At 40.2% G+C, this 23790-nt stretch overlaps 1 protein-coding gene across 6 annotated transcripts in view; it reads left to right on the top strand.

Moving 5' to 3' along the window:
• The window catches only part of Egflam (EGF like, fibronectin type III and laminin G domains), a 175011-nt gene that overhangs the window by 51432 nt on the left and 99789 nt on the right, over positions 1 to 23790 (top strand). For 3 of the 6 annotated variants that reach the window (XM_021726568.3, XM_078017762.1, XM_078017765.1), the window contains exons 3-5: positions 10420 to 10529; positions 11905 to 11988; positions 14779 to 14805. In XM_021726568.3, coding sequence (XP_021582243.2) covers positions 10420 to 10529; positions 11905 to 11988; positions 14779 to 14805 — 221 coding nt within the window. The remainder of the gene's footprint in view (positions 1 to 10419; positions 10530 to 11904; positions 11989 to 14778; positions 14806 to 23790) is intronic. The other 3 variants (XM_078017756.1, XM_078017767.1, XM_078017776.1) reach the window with 1 other exon arrangement.

The following is a 23790-nucleotide window of genomic DNA, read 5'->3' on the forward strand; positions in this document are numbered from 1 at the left end:
CCAAATAAACACACAAAGAGAACACTTCTGGAATAAAAATGCAAATATTGCTTGAAAAGTCTTGGTTTTTCCTTCTCCAACTACACATCAATTCATAATTCTTTAATCCCATGGCCCCAGCCTCGGCCCTGTATTCAAATGCTTTGCAAGATGGGGGGTGGGGAATCTCATTTACTAAAACACATTCTCCAAAAAGAAGAAAACTAAATCCCTTAGGATCTGGGGATGTGAAAGAGGTGACCCTGCATATACAACTACTGGACAGGCACAGGGTTGGATGCTGAGGCTTCTACAAAGAGGAGAGGATGGATACAGTTCGATCACTCTGACACCAAGGGTGGCTTCCAGGATTCTGAAAGTTGTGGTGGATGACTGTCATTTGCCAGGATTCCTAGAAGAGCGTGAGTTGAAAAGGAAGATGATGAAGTCAGGTCTGACAAGTTGGATTTGAAGGCTCATCTGACATCCGGGTCCACTTGGCAGTTTGGGTTTAGAGGCCTGCCCCTCAGAAGCAGGTGCTGGCTGGAAAAAGAGTTTGGGGAACCACAGCAAGCATGTAGTAGTGACTGCAAGGAAAGAGAGTGAATGGGCACTCAGAAGGAGAGACCAGGCAGAATCGCCAAGAACACCAGCCTGGACAGGTGGGGAGAGAAAGAATGTCTCTACCTCATTCCTTACTGTCTCTGCCTCCTTCTGTCTCCTTGATATAAGATCTTAGATCCATAAACCCAGTTTCTGCATCTGTAAGAGAGGACGTCGCTGTCCTCTATTTCATATGGCTATTAGAATCGACTGACTTGGGGAAAACATGGCACATTGAGCAGATGTGTTTGCTACTGGTCTCTTCAGTCCCCACCAAGATGCCTGTAGGCTGGGGAAGAGCTGTTAACCAGCAGAGCAAAGGGAACAGGCAGAAGGTGGCAGCAATAAACTTTTGAAAACCAAAATGCACAGGGGTCTACCACATGCAGAAACAGATTTAAAAACCAAAGAAGATTTCTAGGCCAGCAGGGAGGGAGAAACTGGAACTGGCTAATGCTTGAGAAGTGCATTAAAATTCACAAAGGCATCTCTCTTCAAAGAATAAATGCTCAGGTGGTAAAGATACTGGTTCATTGTATGGACAAGTCACAGGATATCCATTCCTTCACTAATGGATAGTCGTATTGTTTTCAGTGAAAGAAAAGTGTGAACTTACATGAGGAGACCTAGAATCATCAGAATGGTTGATACCTCTGGAGAAGAGGAAGAAAGGGGGTAGAGATGGAGCACAGAGTTTTAACTGTATTTAATTTAACTTTATGTCTTTTTAAAAAGATCTGAACATTTTCCTGATGTCTTTCATTACCAGACTACAGGAGAGCTATCAATCTTGTATTCTGCTACTTTGCTGAATTTGTATATCATCTCCGGAGCCTTTGTTGGAGTTTTTTTGGTCTTTTTCCTACAGGATCATGTCATTAGCAGAGATACTTTAAATATGTTTTCTTCTAGCAGTTGCAAAATTTGTGGTCTAATTCCTAGGTTTTTGATCCATGCTGAGTGACTTTTGTGCAGGGTGAGAGGTAGGGGTCTAGTTTCATTCTTCTACACATGGATATCCAGTTTTCCCAGCAGCATTTGTTGAAAAGTCTATGTTTTTGGCACCTTTGTCTATCAGATGACTGTAACTGTGTGGGTTTGTCTCTGTGTCTTCTATTCTACTCCACTGGTCTTTACACCTGTTTTGATGGCAACACCATGCCGTTTTGTCACTACATCTCTGTAGTATAATTTGGGATCTGGTGTCATAATGCCCCTAGAATCCCTCTTCTTGCTCAGTATTGCTTGGCTATTGTACCATGTGAGTTTTAGTACTGTTTTTTTTTTTCTAGTTCTATGTCATTGGTATTGTGATGGGAATTGTATTGAATATATTACTTTGGACCATTTTGACAATATCGATTCTGCCTATTCAAGAACATGGGAGGCTTTCCATTTTCTAAGGTCTTCTTTAATTTTCTTCCTCAGTGTTCTGTAGTTTTTACTGTGGAGGTCTTTCACCCCCTTGGTTAGATTTATTACCTATTATTATCATATTATTATTATTATTAGGTTATTGCTCACTAACATTCTCTTTCCTGGGTATCCTCAGTTTGCTGAGATAGTTGATTTGTAGTATCATACATCATTTTATGCAGGTACATTACTTTTGTAGTTGAGAACTAATAGATCTGCTTCATTAATTGCAAACTGTTTTATCTTTGGAGGAAAAACACTGCAAACACAAAATAGCATGGTTTGTGCAAACTTCGTGAAGTGTTATTTTGTGGATTTCCTATAGAAAGCACAGATGCAGTTATACCCGCTCCTGTGAAACTTTTGGTCTTTTGGATGTAAAAATATTTTTGAAAAGAAAATTTTTAAATTGTGAAAAACAATATAATAACATTCTGGAAAGCTTGCAAAGTAGAAGGAAATAGGGAGGAAATCATACTTAATCTTAGCTGCCTTAATGTGGCAATTAGCCTTTTTCTCTGGTCTTCAAATGATTTTTTCAAATGAATACACTATGTAACTGTAATAGCTGCATCATTGGCAATTGGGTATTTGTTTGTTTGTTTACCACTACACCATAATTTTGTTACCGTGTGATCTAGGCTTTATTTTCTAAATATGCTTTTTTATTTTGAAATAAATTTAGATTTATAGAAGAATTGCAAAGGTCGTGGAGAGAATTCCTATACTGCTTTCACCCAGTTTCTCCTCCAGTTAGCTTCTCACGTAACCCCAGTACATTTGTCAAATCCAGACTGTTAGTGAGGGTTCTGAGCAGTAAGAGTACAACACTACCGACTAAATCAGACTACTTGGATTTTACTGGTTTCCCTGCCAATGTCCTATTTCAGCTCCAGGACCTAAGACACCATATGTGTTTAGTTAAATCACGGTTTGAATGTTTGCACACCAGTCCAGGCAGGTGACGTACCACCTGCGTGACCTGGCTGTTGTCCTGTTTCTAAATATTTAGACTGTTCATGGTTTCCGTGTGTCATAAGTGATACTCTGAAGGACAACTTCACGGCGCAGCCTTCTCTTAAGATTCTTTCTTCAGGCAAAGTAATCACGCTTCTGGGAGCCAACGGATAGAACAGATTTATGGCTCTCGATATCATTGCACATTGCCAAATTATCTTTCAAAATGCCTGAATACTCATTTGCACTGCCATAAGTGATTTTTTTCTGAGAGCAGCACATTTATGGACACTTGTCAGCATTAGTTAGTTACTCTCACTTAAATATTTTGGCTTAATAGGTGAAAACAATATTTCAATTTTTAAAAATTATGTTTCTTTGATAGCTCACACATTTGAATATTTCCCCATGTGTGTTGACTTGCTATCTCTCTTCTTTTGTTGAGTTGTCCTTCATATTTTATTTATTAGGGTCTGCATATGTTTTTATCAATATGTATGAGTTTTATAATCAAGATATCCCCTGGCCTGTCATTTTGCTACAATTATTTACCCCTCAATCTATTGTTTGGAATTTTCCTTCTGTAATTTTTGAAGTGGGTAATGAAAGTTTTATGATTTAGAATCCATTACTTTTCTTTTTATTTTTTAACCTCTTTTAAGCTTATAAAGTTTCCTCCATAAAAAAAATAGTCCAGCTTTAAAATTCAGTTATAATTTGGTTTCCTATATTTAACAGATTCCTCTAGAATACTTTTGGTATTTGCTCCAAACTTATCTGACCTGTCCAGCTCTCACTCACCAGCTGTAGTTAGGTCTATTCCCCCACAGGCAGGAGGAAGCCCCCTTTTGTGTGTTCCCAGCTGATTATAGGTGGGAACACTCCTACCTGTGTTGGCACACTCCTTCTCTGTGTTGCCCCAACAAGAAGGGCAACTTCTGGCTTTTCCCCCAGCTTGTTGGGGAAAAGTAGAGGCTGCTTTATCTGCATGGGACACTTTCCCCATCCCCACGCTGTCTGCCTCATGCCTAGTTCTGGGTCAGGTAGAGCTGGGATTGTAACAAGGACTAAGGCTCTTCATTTTCCCCTGCCAATGGCTGAGAGCTGGCTAAAAACAAGACTAAAGAGTTGACATCTCAAAATGCATTCTACTTTCGTGTATAACTAATTAGAACAAATAATATATATAACGTAAGATAAAAAATTTTTAAAAATATTTGACATCTCTGCCTACATTTTGCATCCATCTCCTTTACTCCAGGTCACATTGGATTCCAGGAACAAGGTCTGATCGGATAATCATCTTGTGATGAGTCAAAGCTACCTCCCAACCCCCAGGAAACAGCAACTTTCTTATCAGGGATAAGGTCCCACCTGACCAATCCTAAGATGAGAGACCACAGATGACCTTGGTTAGTTGTGGTGGCAGCTGTGAAAGGCCTCCAGCTATAGAAACCCTCAAGCCTTGCCTTCATTCCCCAATCTGTGAAACCTCAAAGCCATTGTCAGGGCTAAAGACACAGGTCCCCTTGTCTTTCCAGTGGCTACACTGATTAAAATTCCTTTCATGCTTTTTACCCTTACCTTTCATGTTTGGTTTTTGGGTTAAGTGGCTGGATGTGATTTGTTGGATCCCCAGAGTCAGGCCTCTGACCTAGGACACCAGTAACAGTATGTCCTGTGTGTGTCACAAAAGTGCTCTGTATCTATCTTCCAGCTGTAATGTTTCTCAAACCCAGTTGTAATGTCCTGCTAACTTGTTTTAGCACCACATCTCTCTTCATCCTCAATGTGACCTCATTGACTGACCCAGTGCCTGGTACCTACCCACAGGGAGCTCCACTCATATTTTAGGTGTATAAAGAAGAAAATAAACTAGGGAAAATACCGACGAAATAGGAATCAGATCTAATGATGTTCCAGAGGGTTTGATTTAAATACTTTCTGGAGAACATGAAAGTAAAAGGGACAGCATTTTGGAGTTCATGTTTCATGGGACCAAGATATCGTGGATACTACGAATTGACTTGTTCCACATCCATTTAACCCTTTTTCTAGGTGCTATTACCATACTGCAAAGGCAGAAGAAATACAAACTACATTTCTCAGACTTCCCTGTGGTCAATATTCTGAATGTAAATTAGGTCCCACCCAGAGTCCTTCACCAGCCTGGGTGTCTAGAGACTGCTGTGGCAGCTTTGATGGGTGAAGTTGGGGGCTTCCTGCTTCTCGATTGCTCCTGTGGAGCAAATCTCCTCTCCCCTTAAAATAGACCCAATGGAGGCTCCTTGCTTCCTTTCCTCTAGCTTTTATGCCAACTTCCACAACTACCATTTTGCTTACAATACTTGGAGTGTTTTTTCTGTAGAGAACCTTGGCAGGTACACAGAGCTGAAGATAACTGGTTTCCCCACCCCCGTATTGACTTAAAAAGTCTGCCTTCAGGGGCACCCAACCATCAGGTGCAACTGTTCCCAGAGCAAGGGGAGCAAGTGCTGTTCCTAGGAATAGGGATATGGCTGTGCTTGCTAGTTATTTTATGCTTCTGTGAGGGACTGATAGTTTATTTCCACTGTCTTTCTTCCCACTTTTCAGCCATCTTTGTGGTTCCATTAGCACAGAGCTCTTAACTCAATAACAAAGCTGACCAGCAGTGGGTAGTTATGCAGTCAGATGGAAGCATAAAGCTATCTGGAAAAAAAAAAAAAACGAGGAGAAAGTTTCAGATCTTCAACGTGGAAAGGGTTCCTATAAACCAACGAGAAAAAATGAACAACCCAATTAAAAAGTGCAAAACACATGAACAGAGGAAGAAAAGAAGCCAAATTCATATTAAAATATTCAACTTTCAAAATCAGATTTTCCAAGTTTTGTAAGACCTCCTATTTTAGAGCACTTTTAGTTTCATAGCAAAATTGAGAGATTTTCCATATACTCCTACCTCCACACATGCACAGATGTCCCCATTATGAACATCCCCCACCAGAGTGGCACTTTTGTTATAATTTAATTATGAACTTCGCCTAACGTCAGTAGTTAGAGATTTCATATTTGGTGTTGTATACACTATGGGTGGACCGAATAAACAGAACTTTATCTATCATTAGAGTAAAATAATTTTATTTCCATAAAATTCCTCTGAGCTTCACTTTTTATCCTTCCTTCTCTTCAATCCCTAATCTGTTGAAACCTCTGATCTTCTTACTGTCTTTATTGTTTTGCCTTTTCCAGAACGTCATATAGTTAGAATCACACAATATGTAGCCTTTCCAGATTGATTTCTTTCAGTTAGTAATATGCATTTAAGTCTTCTCCATGTCTTTTCATGGCTTAATTTCTTTTAAGTGCTGAATAATAGTCCATCGTCTGCATGTACCGTAGTTTATTTATCCACTCACCTACTAAAGGTGAATTTTGGTTACTGAAGGATATCTTGGTTACTTTCAAGTGTTAACATATATGAATAGAACCACAATAAACGTCCATTTTGCAGAGTTTTGTGTAAAGATAAGTTTTTGACTTCTTTATGTACCAAGGAGTGCCAATGCTGGATAATACAAGAATATGATTCGTTTTATTAAAAAAACAAAAACAAATTGTCTTGCAAACTGATGGTGCCATTTAGCATTCCCACCAGTATGGAATGAGAGTTCCTGTAACTTCACCTACTTGCCAGTATTTGGTGTTGTCAGTGTTCTGGATTTTGACCATTTGAATAAATACTCAGTGATATCTCATTGTTTTTACTTACATTTCCAGGATGACATTTGATTATTTGATATGCTTATTTGCCATCTGCAGATCTTCTTTGATAAGATTTTTTGATCCAGTTTTTAATTGGGTTGTTTTCTTGTTGTTGAGTTGTAAGAGTTCTTTGCTGTCTTAGTTTGTTCAGTTGCTATAACAAAATAGCATGAACTGGGTGGCTTACAAACAACAGAAATTTGTCTCTTATAGTTCTGGAATATGCAAAGTACAAGAACAAGGGACTGACAGAGTCACTATCTGGTAAAGACCTGCTCCCTGGTCCGTTTTCTGGGTTTTCATAGGAAAAGAGGAAGGGACACAGTGTGAGGACTCTTTTATAAGCACATTAATCCCATTCACAAGGGCTTCTCCTTATGACCTAATCCCCCTGAAAAGGCCCATCTCCCAATGATATCACAATGGGGATTATGTTCAACATAAGAATTTTGGGAGGACACAAATATGCAGCCTACAGCATTTGTATATTTTACTAACAATTCTTTATTAGATAAGTCTTTTGTGAATATTCTTTCCAATATGTGGCTTGTCATTTTATTCTCTTGACAGTGTGTTTTGCAGAGCTGAAAATTTTAAGGGGGTTGCTCACTTTATTACCTGTATTATTTATATGAGGTTTCCCCATACAATAACATAAGCTTCCAAATTAGTTCATTTTCTAGATGTAAGTTTGATTATATTTATTAAAATTCTCTAATATATTCATTCTCTTAAATCAGCAGTTGTCAATAGGTGGGGGAGGTCAGTTTTGTGCCCCAGGGTCATTTGACAATGTTGGGATATCATGGTTTTCACAGCTGGGTTGGGGAGAGACCAGGGATGCTGTCAAACACCCTTTGATGCAATCATACATACCCTACATAAACCATCCAACTGTCAATAGTGGGGCTGGGGTTGTGGCTTAGTGGTAGAGCACTTGCCTAGCACGTGTGAGGCACTGGGTTCAATTCTCAGCACCACATAAAAATAGATAGATAATAAAGTTATTTTGTCCATCTATAACTAAAAATATTTTAATTGATTTTTTAAAAAATAAATGACAGTAAAATGCATTACAATTCTTATTACACATATACAGCAGAATTTTTCATATCTCTGGTTGTATATAAAGTATATTCACACCAATTTGTGTCTTCATACCTGTACTTTGGATAATGATGTCCATCACATTCCACCATCATTTCTAACTCCCTGCCCCCTCCCTTCCCCTTCCACCCCTCTGTCCTATCTAGAGTTCATCTATTCCTCCCATGCTTCCCCTCCCTACTCCACTATGAATCAGCCTCCTTATATCAGAGAAAACATTTGGCATTTTTTCGAGGGTTGGGGGAATTGGCTTACTTCACTTATCATTTTCTTCTTCAACGCCATCCATTTACCTGCAATGCCATGATTTTATTCTCTTTTATTTCTGAGTAATATTCCATTGTGTATAGATGCCACATTTTTTTTATCCATTCATCTACTGAAGGGCATCTAGGTTGGTTCCACAGTTTAGCTAGTTGTGAATTGTGCTGCTATAAACATTAAAATGTTTCCCTGTAGTATGCTGTTTTAAAGTCCTTTGAGTATACTTAAAAGATGTCAGTAGTGCCAAGGTTAAGAAACTGTCTTAGACATAGCAATTTTGCTTGAAGAATTTACCCCAGTTGAATGACAGAACATACTTAAAAATTTATTCAATCTTTTTGGGAGAGCAATATCAGTGGTTAGTAAAAATTGAGATATATGTATCTCATTATGTTTTCATAGGTATTTATCTTAGAAATATTTGAACATGTGTGCAAAAAGGAATATGCCAATATTCTAAATGTACATGCATGCTCTATATAAGAGAATTTGGGGACATAAGACCTTCCATGACTCTTTTCCTATGATCTTCTCTTCCTTTTGGGTGTCGTCTTTTCTGTGGATAGGGTAGTATAAGAGCATCGCCCAGGATTCCCCTAGGAGGTCATTTTCTAGTTAGAAAACCAGAAAGGACTGATCCTTCCTCTCCAGACCCTTGGTTGAGCCAAGAGGAAGCACATAGCCTGAGTTTAGCCAATCTGATGGGACTTTAAATCTTGAACGAATGCAGAACCAGAAAGATCACTGAAGTAGTGAAAGTTGTAGGTGTGGGGGGGCAGGAGAGAGCTGTCTCCTAGTCTCACAGTTTCTACTAAGTGACAGAATTGAGCCTCTATTACTTGGTCTACCAGAGGACTTTGGGTTTGATGTATTTAAAACGTTGGTGAGACAACCGATTACTTAGTTACTCAGTAAGTAATAAGAAAAATCTGAGGTATATCTGGAGACTTTTATAAAATGTATGCAATATCATGTTAATACCACATAATATGTGGGGTTAATTGAGAAATTTCCTCTGCTTTATTGAATCATTAAAATAAATTTGAGTAATAAAAACACTCCAGTGTAATAAAGAAAAAACATTGGTGAGCATCCCTGGTAACAAATTGGCCCTAGTGCAATAAATAGATGTATTGGATCTCTATGAATTGCAAAGTATCCTCATTGATATGCAGGAGAATTGTATGTTGTCAATAAAAAGAAAGCACATCAAGACATTAGTAAGTGGAAAATCGCAGTGCAGAACATTCACTCATTTAGGGAATGTTCATTGAGCCCTATTGCTTACTAGTCTCTGTATACTGATCAAGGCTGACCTGGTTCCTGCCCTCGTGGACATTATTTTAAATGGCAAAACATGAGAGATATATTGTTTGACAACAGCAGAATGCCAAGTTCTCTTAATTATGGCACATGCATTGCAGGGAAGCATTTATGGCCATTAAACATAATGATTTTAATGACTGTAAATTAAGTGAAATAAAATTTAAAACTACGAGCATATATGTATATGCACATAATTACTACATTATAGTTACAACAATTCAAAGCAATAAAAAACACACAGAGAATCAAACAACTTTTTAAAATGTTGTATATAATCCAAAGAAGACATACCAAAATGCCAATAGAACTCGTCTCAGAATGATATGATCTTTTTCATTTTCTAAATTATGACAATTTGCATGTTGCTTTAGAGTTTATAATTATAAAATGGTTTAAGACAAGTAGACAGTAAAATGTTTGAAAAAAATGTAAATCTTATTTTATACTTAACCATATTTTAAAAATGTTTCATTATAATAAAATACTAGCTATATAAGCAGACTAATGCAGAACCAGAAACAGCTCTCTCCTGCCCCCCACACCTACAACTTTCACTACTCAGGAATTTAATCTTCAGTGATATTTTTGGTTCTTCATTAGTTCAATTATAATTATATATAATAATTATTATATATATTATATATTATAATGTATAATGGGTAAATTAAAAATCATTGTCTTTCTTGAATCCATTTCAAATGCCTAGAGTCAAGTCATGTTTGTCTGGTCTACAACAAACAAAATCTTGGTTTCCGGCCCGTTACTATTAGAACTTATGGAATGAACCAAGGTCAATAGTGGGGCTGGTTTCTCTACCAGTGACAGGTTGGGAGAGGATGGCAAAAATTTGGTGAGGTCAACTGAGACAGGGGTGGCACATCAGAGGGATGACTACATTTCTGGCCTGTGGAGCCGTCTTTAAGCATGTTCTTCTTTTGTGAGTACACACTCTTAAATCTTGTGTAAATACGCTGATGGTAAGATGCATTGATCTTTTAACATAATTTCTTTGTTTGGGGGCAGGCAAGGTGGGGCCTCCTCTTGACATCAAGCTGGGTGCCCTGAACTGCACAGCTTTCAGCATCCAGTGGAAAACGCCACGGCATCCTGGAAGCCCAGTCACTGGATACACCGTGAGTACATGTGGGGATTTCTGCAGTAGGCGTGTTGGGGTGATTATACATGCTCCCTATCTTTGTACCTCCTGAACAGGTTGAGTATGCCTTATTCAAAATGCTTGGGATCAGAAGTGTTTTGGATTTCTGACTCTTTTCATATTTTGGAATATTTACATATACATAATAAGATGTTATGGGGCTGGGACTCAAGTCTGAATACACAATTCATTTGTTTTACCTACACCTTATGCACATAGTCTGAAGGTAATATTTTTAGTGGACTTGCATTTTGACTGTGATCCATCACATGAAGTAAAATGTGAAATTATCTACTTTTGATGTCACATCAGGCACAAAAAGTTTCAGATTTTGAAGCATTTCAGATTTCAGATTTGTGGATTAAGGGTGCTCAACCTGTCTATGGCCTCCTTACTACCAGTCCTCTCATATTAACAACTGCCTCATTCTCTTCTGGTGAAACTATAAGAAATATTTCAAGGGCATTTCTAAGACCCCCTGAGAATGACCTCTGCATTAATCAGGATCTATCCAGTTCTTCCTCTGTGCAGCAATGGAAAAATATAAAGCAAGTAGAAGATATGGTTTCTGCTATCCAATTGCTTAATATCGTTGGGAGAATGATACAGAAACCTGAGAAATCATAGGGAGCCACTGTGGAATGTTATCAGTAATTACAAACAAATGTATGAACTGAATTAAAGATATGGACAGGCAAAGTGGAGGAGGGAGCATAGAAGGTACCCTACAATTAGAGGCTGAAAATTGGGCAGATTTCGGTTCTCCAAAATGTTTTTGTTAAGTAGTGTTATTAAAAATAAACCAAATTTTAGAAGTCAGGCTATTTCAGATAAATATTTGGAGTTCTGAAATCTCTGAGACATCCAGACAGTTGGACACACTGATCCCATATTCCTATGGGACACCAAGGCCACTGGAGATGAAGGACCCATTTGAGATGGGATGAAAGTCCTCAAGTCTGACCAGTCCCTACAGATTCCAGTTCACCATCAGCAAGTATTCATCATGGCCTCGTCCTCTGGTCTTCTTAGAGAAACATGTTTCTGAACCCATGGCATATCAAATATGGGAATATGCAAGATTACCTGATAGGGTCATGGTTTGGGGAAATAGGAGAAGAGTGGGGTCCAGCCCCCACCCCCCTACACAGATACGTTGTCTTCCTCCAGGCCTTTGCAGGCTTCTGAATTTGTAACCACACCAGGTAGGTCTGATGTTCATTCCCACAGAACTAGGAACTAGTGGGGTGGCCTGATGCACCTCAGAACCTGCTTTCTTTGTGAGCAATTCAAACCTTTGATCTTGGAGAAGTAGAGACTCTGTTCTTACCAGGTGTCTGTGTCTTTTCAAGGTCTTTTACTCTGAGGTCGATGCAGATAAGTCACTGCAGGAGCGGTCGCACAGTGTGCCTCTCAGCCAGGATACCCCAGTTGCTGTGAGTATGTCCATGCTGGCAGCCCCTCAGAACACCTGGGCCTTGTTACTGAGGGAAGATTCAGAAAGATTTCCAAGTTAGTATGTGAGCTGCCATCCATGTAATAATCATAACGAATGTCTGCACAGTCCTTTAGAATTTCCAAACGTCTTTGTGTATATTGCTTCTGAAAACTGCCATCTATCTTTCCAGAAAGGCAGGCATTTGATAAAAGAATCCTGGTGCAAATGCAGGACTCAACCCCATTTTGTCATGAGAGGAAACAGTGACCTTATGGCTATTTTTTCCCCCTTGTTTTCTTCATAAAGTTCAATTTTGATTTTTATTTTGTTGCAATTTCAATAAAGCCTTAGAAATAAATATAACACGTTTGTATCTTCCCAACTGCCTGGAGACACAATGCAGAAGAAAATGATGTAATTTGAAATGTATATTCAAATGGTCTAAGTTGTTTATTTTCCTTGTCAAGCTCAGCACCAATTGTCAGCTCTTCCTCTGTTCCTTTTGTTTCCCTTTAAGGTCCCTCTGGGTAACGTCTTGCCTTAGGCATCTTCTGGTTTCTTTTCTTTCACTCTCTTCCTTCCTTATTCTGCTACTATAACCTCTCAGCTGGAGTCTTTGAGGGTCTCTACAAGGAGTTTCAGCAGTGCCCCTAACGCCTAATGGTGGTGGAGGCAGCGGAGGCAGTGTTTGGCCTATTTAATAAGTGCCTGCTAGGTGCAGCCCAGTTTGAAAACTATTTGTCATCTTTGATAAGTGGCTATTACTTATTTAGTGTCTGTCACCCACCAGGCTCTGTCCCCTCATGCTTTACATTTGTTTTTCCATTTAATCTTCATGTCTATCCTATGATCTCATCTTACTAACAGGAATGCTGAGACTCAGAGAGGTGAAACAATGTCCTCAAGTCATATATTAGTGTAAGAAATAGCATCTACTATAAACCCAAGGCTGATATTTCTGAACTCCAGAACTAGAATGAATGCACACTTCCAGCTTGCTTGTATTTTCATGGCATGCTTTTAATCTTGATCTAGACTTTTGTTAAGCAGTCCTTGTTAGCCTCAGAAGCTGACAGCCCCAGCCTTTGTGGTCCACACTACCATAACAGGGGAGATTGGGTTGTCTAGGAAACCACAAACTTGAGGTTCCCTGTCCTCTTGACAGCTCTGGAACTTTCCACAGACCCACTAACCTCAACCAAAGGGTCAGCATTTTCCCTGGAAGTGCCCATAGCCAGCCCAGCCTTCTGTCCTGCAGGGTCACGGCATCTCAGTGGAGGTATTGAGAGTTTAGGGCTAGGGACTGGGACAGTACTTCTGAAATTGAAAGCCTGTCTATCATATGGGATCTGGGCTGAAAATTGATATCTCTGTGAAGGAGACTGCAGGGAAGTGAGAAAATAGGGCCAGGAAGGAGACCGATACAGTGGGTTTCCAGATCTGCTTTTTCTACTTACATGTTGCAAGTTTGGCCAAAGCCACTTAACCTGCCTAAGCTTCCACTTTCTCCCATGAAAGGAGATAATACAGACTGTTGCAAAAAAACAAATAAAATCATGTATGCAAAAAGTCTTTTCTAAAGTGTAAAAAGGCCTTACAGATGTTAGTTACCATTCCTGATGACATTTATGTTAAATATATTCTCTGTTATTTACATCCAGTCATTAGCATATGCTGTGAAATTCTAGCATTTATCATCTTGCTGATTTCAACAAACTGGCACAGTGGTTTCTACATGTCTAGCATGAGATAATTCACCATCCCTATTTTGGGGCAAACATTTAGTCTTATTGGAAAAACCACATTCATACCAATAATGCAATTAGAGAACAACGTTAAGACATATCAACTGTCACTAACATGGCACTTACAGTCTTTTCCTTCCTGAAGAAGAAAAGATGAGTGTAGGACCAAGAAGTCCAGAGTTAACTTAGGGCTGGAAATAGAAGCAAGGAACTTTCTAGAAAAGCAGGTATGAGGAAGGGGCATCCCAATGGGAGGGAATGGTTTGAAGCCCAGGAATGAGTGTGCGGGTGTGCATATGCCTGTCTGCATGTGTGTTTGGTTGGGGTGGGGGGAGTTGCAGTGTATACAGCATGGAGAGAGGAGGTGGTAACTGGATGTAGTACAGTAAGTCAGGGAGAGAGGACAGCCTGACAGAAGAGTGGCTCTGGGTTTCTGTGTGCTTTCAGATTCCCATATTACATCCAACCAGCTGGGTAACCTTTCTGGGCCCATTTCCCATCAACAAAATAGGGACTCTGATAGTATCTGTGCCACAGGTGGTGGATCTGTGGTTCCCAAGCTGTGCTTCAGGGAGCCCTGGGGCTCTGTAGCAAGCTCACAAGGTCATTGCAATATTTAAAATTTTCAAGGAAAACAGCAACGTCTGTGTGAACTACTGTACTAACAAGTTGTTTGGCTATAACTACTTAACAAATGGAATTGTCAGGGGCATTTCTTTTGGTCTAGAGATGCTATAAAAATGTTATGTTAGAAACTAAGTGTGCCATGAACACAGAAGGTTCGGGAACCTCTGTACTATATCCTACCATCCTTAGAATACAGATGTTGTATTAAAAGAGGTGATGGATGTAAATCCCTCAGAATGGTACCAGGCATAGAATAAGAACTAGGTAAGTGCTTGGTAAAATTCACATTGTATAGATGCGTGTTTGCTACCCTGGCTATAGCTAGAGAGAAGGGGCAGGTGCTGTGGGTTCATTTCAGTCCTACGAATGTTTTCTCACTCTTCCCCCACCCCCCACTCTTTTTTGTTGTTCTCCAGGTACAACCTGATCAACAGGCAATTTTTGTAAGTATGTTTTAGGAAATCCTACCCCAGTGCAGATTTGGTGGGAATATCATTAAAATGTTGAATTTTGCTGCAACCCCCTCGCACTGATTAATGCAGTGGAGAGTGCACCTCTTGGGCAAGCAGGAACTTCTGAGTACACTAGGTGGATTTTTAATCTTTTAGAGAGGAACTGCTTTTATCCTTGTGTGTGCTGCTTCACCTCACATGGCAGACTAAGGTTAAGAGAAGCATCTTTAAAGGTTGAAGTAATTTAAGCTTTGTTTCGAGCCTAGGTGAAACTGATTGAAAAAGAGAGAAAATGTTAAAACTAGTGATCCGCACCCTGGAGGCACCCTTCCTTCCCTTAACCTCTCCTTTCTTTACTCTGACAAATCCAGATTGTCTTTTCCATAAGGCAGGACCGAGCATCTAAAAATGGTTGATTTGATTTTTCCAGATTAAATGCCAAATAGGGGATTGGATTGACAAATGGTTGATCTGATTAAAATGATAAATTGAGCAAAATAACTTGGTTTTTAATTCTGATGCATTGTTGGATAATCTGCCTTCTAAAGGCTTCCAATTTGATTAGTATTTCACACCCCACTGTATCTTTTGTCTTAGAAGAATAGCCTATAGATGTCATTCTGGAAAACAAAATAGTAAAACAAATCAGGATCATTTCATAGTATTTTAGAGTTAGAAACAGAAAAGGATGTTGAGACTGGTGGTTTCCACATTTTTTGATCATGTATACCATCAGTTAAAAAAATATTTGAACATGCATCAATGTATGTATATTTATGTATTTATAAATTATACATATACCACTGTACTAATATATTATGTACATTTTTAAAACCCACAGAATTTTTTAAAGGAAGAGATAGAATAGAAATAGAAAGTTCTTCTGTTTTCTCCTGGCATCTAAGTAGATTGTCTAGTTCACCCAAGGTAGAGGCACCGTCCATCTGCTCTGTTACCTGTTGGTCTTGTTGACCCAGAAAAGTGATTCTGTTTGGGTCTATCCAAGGTTAGAGAGAAAAAACTTATCCAGGAATCTGAAGACATTGCATCTAGTCCCTGTTTTGTCGTTAGAGCAAGAGTGACCTTGTCCAAGGTCACTGAGCTCCTCTGAATCTCTTTTTGAGACTATAAAATGGCAGGATGGATTAGCAATGGGTCCTGACTGGAGATATTTTGCAAATGTGTGTGTGTGTGGGGGGGGGTTGGTATGGAATATGTGTGGGCATTTTAGTGGACAAGCACCAGGGATGCTAACTTCCTGCAATTCTCAGGACAGAGGGAAATTTTTCCAGCCCTTAAATCTAATACTTCCCCTGCAGCAAAGCCCTGGAAAATGCTCTCTGATTTCCTGTAGGCACTTGAGAAAACAGAAATCCCTACAAGTCCTTCCCTCTCTGCTCTGCATAGGCTTCCTCAGAGCTGCTGGAGAAAGGACTCCAGGAAGATGTCACTTTTCTACTTCTCTGGTGTCTTCCATTGAGTGATGCTAGGTATTCCCAACAGCCTCTAAGAAAACCTTGACTTGTAGAGTTACTGTGAAGTTGTTTACCATTTATCAATGAAGCTTACATAAGAAGAATTGAACAATTTTGATGTTGAACCATTTCCCCAGAGAGGATAAATGGCATTCCCATTGCCGCCCAGCAGAACCTGGATCTCCTGGCTTCTAGTTCAGTTCCTACTACTTCCTGACTCCTCTCAGCTGTGCTCATTGGACTAGTGGGTAGGACAACCTTTGCTTCATTTATGAAGCCAAATGATCTAGGTTTTCAGCAAAAGGAGAAAATAGTAGCATGTAAGTACATAACATTGAGGTCCAAACTCAGGGTAAGAGACAAGTTCAGAGCCTTTCAATGTGGTTTCATCAATGCAGAGTGAAAGGTATTTGATAAGGAATAGTCACATGTTTTGGGGGATTTCTACGTGACTGCCCAGATTGGGTAGTGAGGATACAAGTCTAGCAGTCCTCAAACTCAACGTAATAGTAATTTTAACAGGATATGCCTTGCCTTTCCCTCCTGGGACCCTTTGGATATTATTAGGGCTCCTCTGGTGGCTTCCATGTGCCAGAGACGAAGGCTCTTTCCATCCCATTGTTTTGCCAACTCCTTGTGACCTTGTCTCCAAGGTCCCAAATGGCCAATAAGTGATGAAAAGAGGAAAAGGAACACGTGCCTCTTCCTTTTAAGGGATAATTCAGAAATTGATGTCAGCATTTTCACTTCCAAAACATTGGTCAGAATCTAGTCACATGGCAACACCTGGAAGAAAGGAACACAGGGAGTCTCCAAGTGGCCACATCCAAACCAAATATAAGAATTTCAAGTCAAGAGTAATGAGTACTAGAGGATGACAAGTCATCCAGGTCAGACTGTGACTAGAGGGAAAAGACAGTTGAACTTGAACTTTGGAAAAACAGGCTAGCCTGAGAGTTAAATACAATATGTCTTGACGTCGGGCAATAGGAAACAGATGAAGTTGTGGTATGTCTTAGGATGTAAAGTAGACTCACTGTTGCCCCTAAGGACAGATTTATAAACTCTCTGGATCTGGTTTCTTCATTTGTGAGTCGGGGAGTACAGGACTGACCTCTTAGGGCCCTCATTAGGATGAAAAGAGGCAATGATGTGTCAAAATCTTATGAATTACAAAACGCTACATAAATTTGAGCTATTACAATGATACCAATTATGAGATGAAAACTCGTTGTTATGGCAACCTGTGATGAAGGCAAGAATCCCGGGGCATCGCTCACCTGCTTCAGAGTTGCTCGAGCTTCCTCCTTGGGCTCAGTGAAATGACTTGCCTCGATTGTCTTCCCCAGAAGCAAATCCACTGATTAAACAATACCTACAAGGGGGTGTTGGAAAGACAAAAGAGGCAAGTTTGGTTCTGAATTTCAGAAATGTGTAGATAAACACAAAGCACAGTTATTTTGCAGCAAAGTACCCAATTTTCAAAAAAAAAAAAAAAAAGAAGAAGAAGAAAAAGAAGTGGGGGAATGTTCCCGGAGAGACAGTTGAATTCATCTGGTCTCTGGTCCAGGGCAATTTCTCTCACTCTATTTCTCACCATCTTGTGTGGAAATAAAGTGCATAAGACATAAACATTAGGAGTTGTTCTCAAACTTCTACAAGGCAATAAAACACTGGTTTTTTTTTAATTTGAAAAAGAGCACATTCCACATCTTCTACAGTTTGATGCAAGTCTGAAGCTATAGTTGCAAGACATTCAAGGACAGAAATGTGAAGGTTTGAGGAATTGTGTGGTATTCGTCTAAAAATTCCAAAGGTTATCTTAAGTTGCAATATAACGAGGGGCTCCCCTTGGGAGGAGAGATCTTAAAGTGATGACAGTTAAATCACTTGGACCCAACTCATGGCCCCAACTCCTCTATACTCTGCACCCTTGCACTCTCATGCCAACTTGCTGGCATATAAACAGGAAAAGACAGGCTGGGAACCGTTGGCTCCGGGGAGGCTCACCCAATACTCCACATGGTACGAACAGTTCAGGTGTTTTAAATCTACATGTGGAACAACTAAAAATATCATTTTCCTTTTTTCAGTGGTAAGACTTACATTTATTGTACATTAACTCCACATTTATAAAGTGATCATAATCTAGTCTTCGGTGTTTATGGTAAGTAACGTTACTTAGTGTTTCTCATCTAGTATTATCCAGTTAGACCTTGTGGCCATGGAGTCAAACTGAGCAGGGTGAGAATCCCCATTCTGTAAGTTATTACACCAATATCCTTCAGTTAATTGTGAATGTTTCAGAGCTTTATTTTCCACTTCTGCAAATTAAAATAAGAGGGCCAGCAACTTCAAAGGACTGAGGAAGATTTAAATAAGGCCATGTGTGTGAAAACACCAAGGGCGGAAAAATCACCCCTCAAAGGGTAGTTAAGGAGAGCTAATCTAACAAGCTATGTTAAATTTTTTGAGTTCTTTGTATATACTGGAGATCAATGCTCCATCTGAGGTACAGGTGGCAAAAATTTTCTCCCATTTTGTAGGCTCTCTATTCGTGTTCTTGATTGTTTCCTTGGCTGTGAAGAAGCTTTTTAGTTTGATCTCATTTATTGATTCTTGGTTTTATTTCTTGCACTTTAAGAAGAAAGAAATCAGTTTCTAGGCCAACACGATGGAGATTTGGGCCTACTTTTTCTTTTAGTAGGCACAGGATCGCTGGTCTAATGTGTAGGTCCTTGATCCACTTTGAGTTGAGTTTTGTGCAGAGTAAGAGATTTTATTACATAAGGGTCCAGTTTCCCCAGCACCATTTATTGAAGAGGCTATTTTTTTCTCCATTGTATGTTTATGGAGCCTTTTTCTAGTGTGAGATAACTGCACTAATGTGCATTTGTCTCTGTGTCTTCTATTCTATACCATTGGTCTTCATGTCTGCTTTAGTGGCAGTACCATGCTGTTTTTGTTACTATAGTTCTGTAGTATAATTTAATGTCTGATATTGTGATGCCTCCTGCTTCACTTTTCTCACTAAGGGTTGCTTTGGCTATTCTAGACCTCTTGCTTTTCCAAATGAATTTCACTACTGCTTTTTCTATTTCTATAAAGAATATAATTGGAATTTTATTGGGAATTGCATTAAATCTGTACAGTGCTTTTGGTATTATGGCTATTTTGACAATATTAATTCTGCCTATCCAAAAACATGGGATACCTTCCTATCTTCTAACTTCTTCTTCAATTTCTTTCTTTAGTATTCTGAGGTTTTCATTGTCTTTCACCTCTTTTGTTAGATTGATTCCCAAATGTTTTATTTTCTTTGAGGCCATTGTGAATGGGACAGTTTTTCTAATTTCTCTTTCAATTGATTCATCATGGATGTATAGGAATATGATTGATTTATGGGTGTTAATTTATATCCTGCTGCTTTGCTGAAAGCATCTATGAGTTCTAGAAGTTCTCTGGTGGCGTTTTGGGGGGTCTTCTAACATATGTCATCAGCAAATAGGAATAGTTTGAAAAAAGAGAGGATTCTAAAGCAAAAGCCCACCAGAGCATTGAGTTGGTTTGAGAGTGTGTTTTGCTGCTTGAGATGAACCCGGAGTGGCATTTGGGAGAAAATAAGAACAGGTTCTTGGATTCACCTGCTCCCTTCAGACCATTCAACTTGACATAATCCCAAGGACAGAGGAGGAGCCAGGATGCACAGATGCCAGGAGTAGAGCAGGAGAGGAGCGATGAAAACATGACTCTATGTTCAGCAAAGACCCCTTGTGCAGCTCCATGGAGAGAAGATGAGCAGGAGGGAGAGAGAGATGCAGATTGGAGACAGCTGCTCTCTAGGATGCTGTAGAAATGACTTAGGGAGTCAAGGGGCCTCTATGAGAGCATGGAAGTGAAAATGGAAAATGAGAATGGTCTAAAAGTTGTGGTAGAGGTAGACCACAGGAAATCGTTCCTGTCTTTGGAGTTAGTTACTCCTGGGCCAAGGGCAAGGGTATTATCTTAGTCTGCTTTATGTTGCTATAACAGAATATCACAGACTGGGTGATTTATAAAGAAAAGAAGTTCATTGGTTCATGAAACTGAAGGCTGGGAAATCCAAGGTCATGGCCCTGACCCCTGCTCAGCATCTGGTGAGGGCTTCTTGCTGCATCACAATACAGTGGAAGATGGAAGGACAAGAGAGAACGAGAGAAAGGAGGCGAAGGCACCTTTACAACAAGCCCACTTTCTCAATAGCTAATCCTCTCCCTCCATAACTAGCCCACTCTGCACGGCCATCCATTTGTGAGGGCTCTGTCCTCAAGACTGCATCACCTTCTGTTAGACCGTCCCTCAACACTGATGCATGGGGACGGAGCTTCCAGCATATGCACTGTGGGGTCACATTCAAACCACAGCCGATACTGATGCTCTTGACAAGATGGGTCAGTGCTTGAAGCTGGTTTCTGGATGAGGTAATCTGTTTATATGGGACATTTTGGCTCTTGGTTTCTTTCTTTTATTTCACTTCAGTTCATTTGTTCATTCATCAAAAAGCATTGCATGAGCATTTGCTATGGGTCTGATAATACTATGCTAAGCTCTGGGATGCCAGAGGAATAAGAACTGGCCTTCTACCCTCCAGTGGGTGGGGAGAAGGTGACAAATTAACAGACAGTTACAATGTAAGGTGAGTGGTGTGAAGATTGAAGTCCACCAAGGACACCCGGGAGGCACAGAGGAGGGGCACCTAACCAGACTGGGGCTGGGGTTAGAGATATGAGGTAATGTCTCAGCTGAATTGAGTCATGAAGGATGAGCAGGGTGAGCCAGGCAAGAGTAGGCAGAAGGACACTTCATGTAGAGGGAGCAGCAGGTTCAAAGGCCCAGAGGCAAGCGATTGAATGGCATAAATTTGAGTCCTGCCAAGTTCTTAAGTATGACTAGAATGTAGAATACCAGAAAAGGAGGTGGCAAGGAAGGATATTAGAAGGATACACAGGGGGACACAAATAGCACTGTTCTAAGGGTGTTTTAAAGTAGAAAGAGTTATGATGGGATTTAAGATTTATAAATGTAACTTTAGCAGAGTGTGGGGTCTAAACTGGAGTCCAGGCACTTTGGTGGCAAGGAGCCACAGGGCTTTGTCTTAATGTTGAGGATTTGGACTTGAATGGCTTTTAAAAATGGAATGACATAAACAAATTCAAGTGATACAAAAAAAAGTGGCAGCAACTGAATTGCCAACTGATTGGATGGATGGTGGTTTGGAAGGATGAATGAACAAGGAGAAGGCAGTGTTGTGAATTTCTTGCTTGGGTAAAGTGACATAGAACACCACACATGAAGCAAAGTTTTGTGATACTTTTGCTAGTAGGAGGAGGAACGAGGGGGTGAGCTTTGGTTGTGTGGAACTTGAGTTGCTTGGTAGTCATCCAGTAGAGTTGGTCTAGAGGCAATCACAAATGCTTGCCTGGAGGGCAAGAGGCAGAGCAGGAGGTGTAGACGTTAGAGGTGCCACCACAAAGGTGGTACCAGAAACTCAGGGAGTAGGAGAAGAGTTTGCCCACAAGTCTACAGAGGGGAAGAGAAGATGGCAAGGGATGAGCTCCTGGGAAAGACCAGCTCTCCAAAGGACAGTAGAGAGAGGGGAGAGAAGGTACAAGATACTAGAAAGCAGCAACAAAAGAAGTAGGAGACCAAGGAGGAGCGGAACCATGGTTTACAAGGAAGGCCAGAGATTTCAGAAGCTAGAGCAGGCAACAGTATGGAAAGCAACAGAAAGTCAAAAGATGATGTTGCATTGGATTTGCTACAGAGTTATTGTGGGGATTTTGGTAGGAACATCTCAATAGGTTTGTGGAGGAGAGATGCCAGATGGGAGTAAGTGGAGGAGTGACCGAGAGGTAAGGAAGTGGAGACACCGTCCAAAAGATGTCTCTGAGGGGAGAAACTTGGGGTGTATGTGTGATAGGAAGGGATGATTCTTTTTGAGATGGGAGTGATTTGAGCAAATACAGAAAAATCAAGTAGATGCAGGAGATGTTGGAGATACTTGACAAATAGAGGGGAGGAAGCAGATAGGTCCAGAGCTCAGGAGGTGAGCTACTTCCTAGACCAGTGGTTCACAAACCTGGATGCCCATTAGACTCACCTGGAGAGTTGTAAGCAGATGCCTGGACCTTGTCCCCAGAGATTTTGATTTAAGCAGAATGTAGCAGAGCCCAGTTTTTATTTGTGTTTTCAAATCTCTATTTGTTTACATTTTCAGATCTTCTAATGATTCTAATGTATAGTCAGGGTTTAAGAACTACTGTATTAAATTTTGACAATTGTCCATTGAATGCTTTCAAAACACTTTTTATGAATCTTCTTAATTTTCTTTTGCAACAATGAATGTTTCATTACCTGCAGAAGACATTTTGAAGAAATATGTTATGCCGGCTCTCAAGTGGCATACAACCTCATAGGAGAAACAGTAACAATGTGTCATACAGGTCTCTTATCTAAAGTGCTTGGGACCAGAAGTGTTTCCGGTTTCCTTCCTCCCTCCCTCCCTTTCCTTCCTTCCTTCCTTCCTTCCTTCCTTCCTTCCTTCCTTCCTTCCTTCCTTCCTTCCTCCCTCCCTCCCTTCTTTCCTTCCTTCCTTCCTCCCTCCCTCCCTCCCTCCCTTCCTTCCTTCCTTTTTCTTTCTTTTCTTTTGTAATGTTTGCATATACATAGTGAGATATCTTGGGAATGGGACCCAAGTCTAAACATGAAATTTACTTATGTTCATATGCACTTCCTGATCATAGCCTGAAGGTAATTGTATGCAAATTTTTAGTACACATGTGTTTTGACTGTGACCTGTCATCTAAAGTCAGGAGTAGAATTTTTCTCATGGTATCAAAACAGTGCTCAAAAAGTCTTGGATTTTGGAATTGGGAATTAGTGGCAGAGCATTTAATATGGTGGGATCTCCAGGCCTGGATGGTCAGGGAAGATATCAAGGGGAGGGCTTGAGTATCAGAGTAGATGAGCAACCCAGGTGAACAGAGAGGAGCCTGGTCCCCACACACCTAAGACAATGTTAGCTGTCTCTTGAGTACATTCTCCTTACCAGCTCCTGGACATACATTGTTTCATGATGACCATGTAAGATAGTTGTATGTCATATCCATTTTACTGAGGAAGAAGCTGAGGCTCATGGGATTTGATATCAAGGCCACAGCTAGTAATAAGTGGGTGAATCGGGGTTCAAGGGCAGGTTGGTTGACTCCAGGCTGTTCCTTTTCCATTACAGTGTGCTGCTGCTTCTCACTGAGGAGGCCCAGGCTCCCACCTACTCTTTAGCCCTGTAGGCTTGGGGACACAGGATAAGTTCACACATCCAGCCATCCTTAATCCTAATGTTTCTCAATGGAGGGTCCCTGGACACACAGCAGAAGCATCACCTGCTATGAGACTGAACCCTAAGCATCTGCAATCTAAAAAGAAAGAACTGGGGGAATCCAACCCTGGGAAAGATCATTCC

Source organism: Ictidomys tridecemlineatus, chromosome 1 (genome assembly GCF_052094955.1).
Source record: "Ictidomys tridecemlineatus isolate mIctTri1 chromosome 1, mIctTri1.hap1, whole genome shotgun sequence".
Lineage (NCBI taxonomy): Eukaryota > Metazoa > Chordata > Mammalia > Rodentia > Sciuridae > Ictidomys > Ictidomys tridecemlineatus.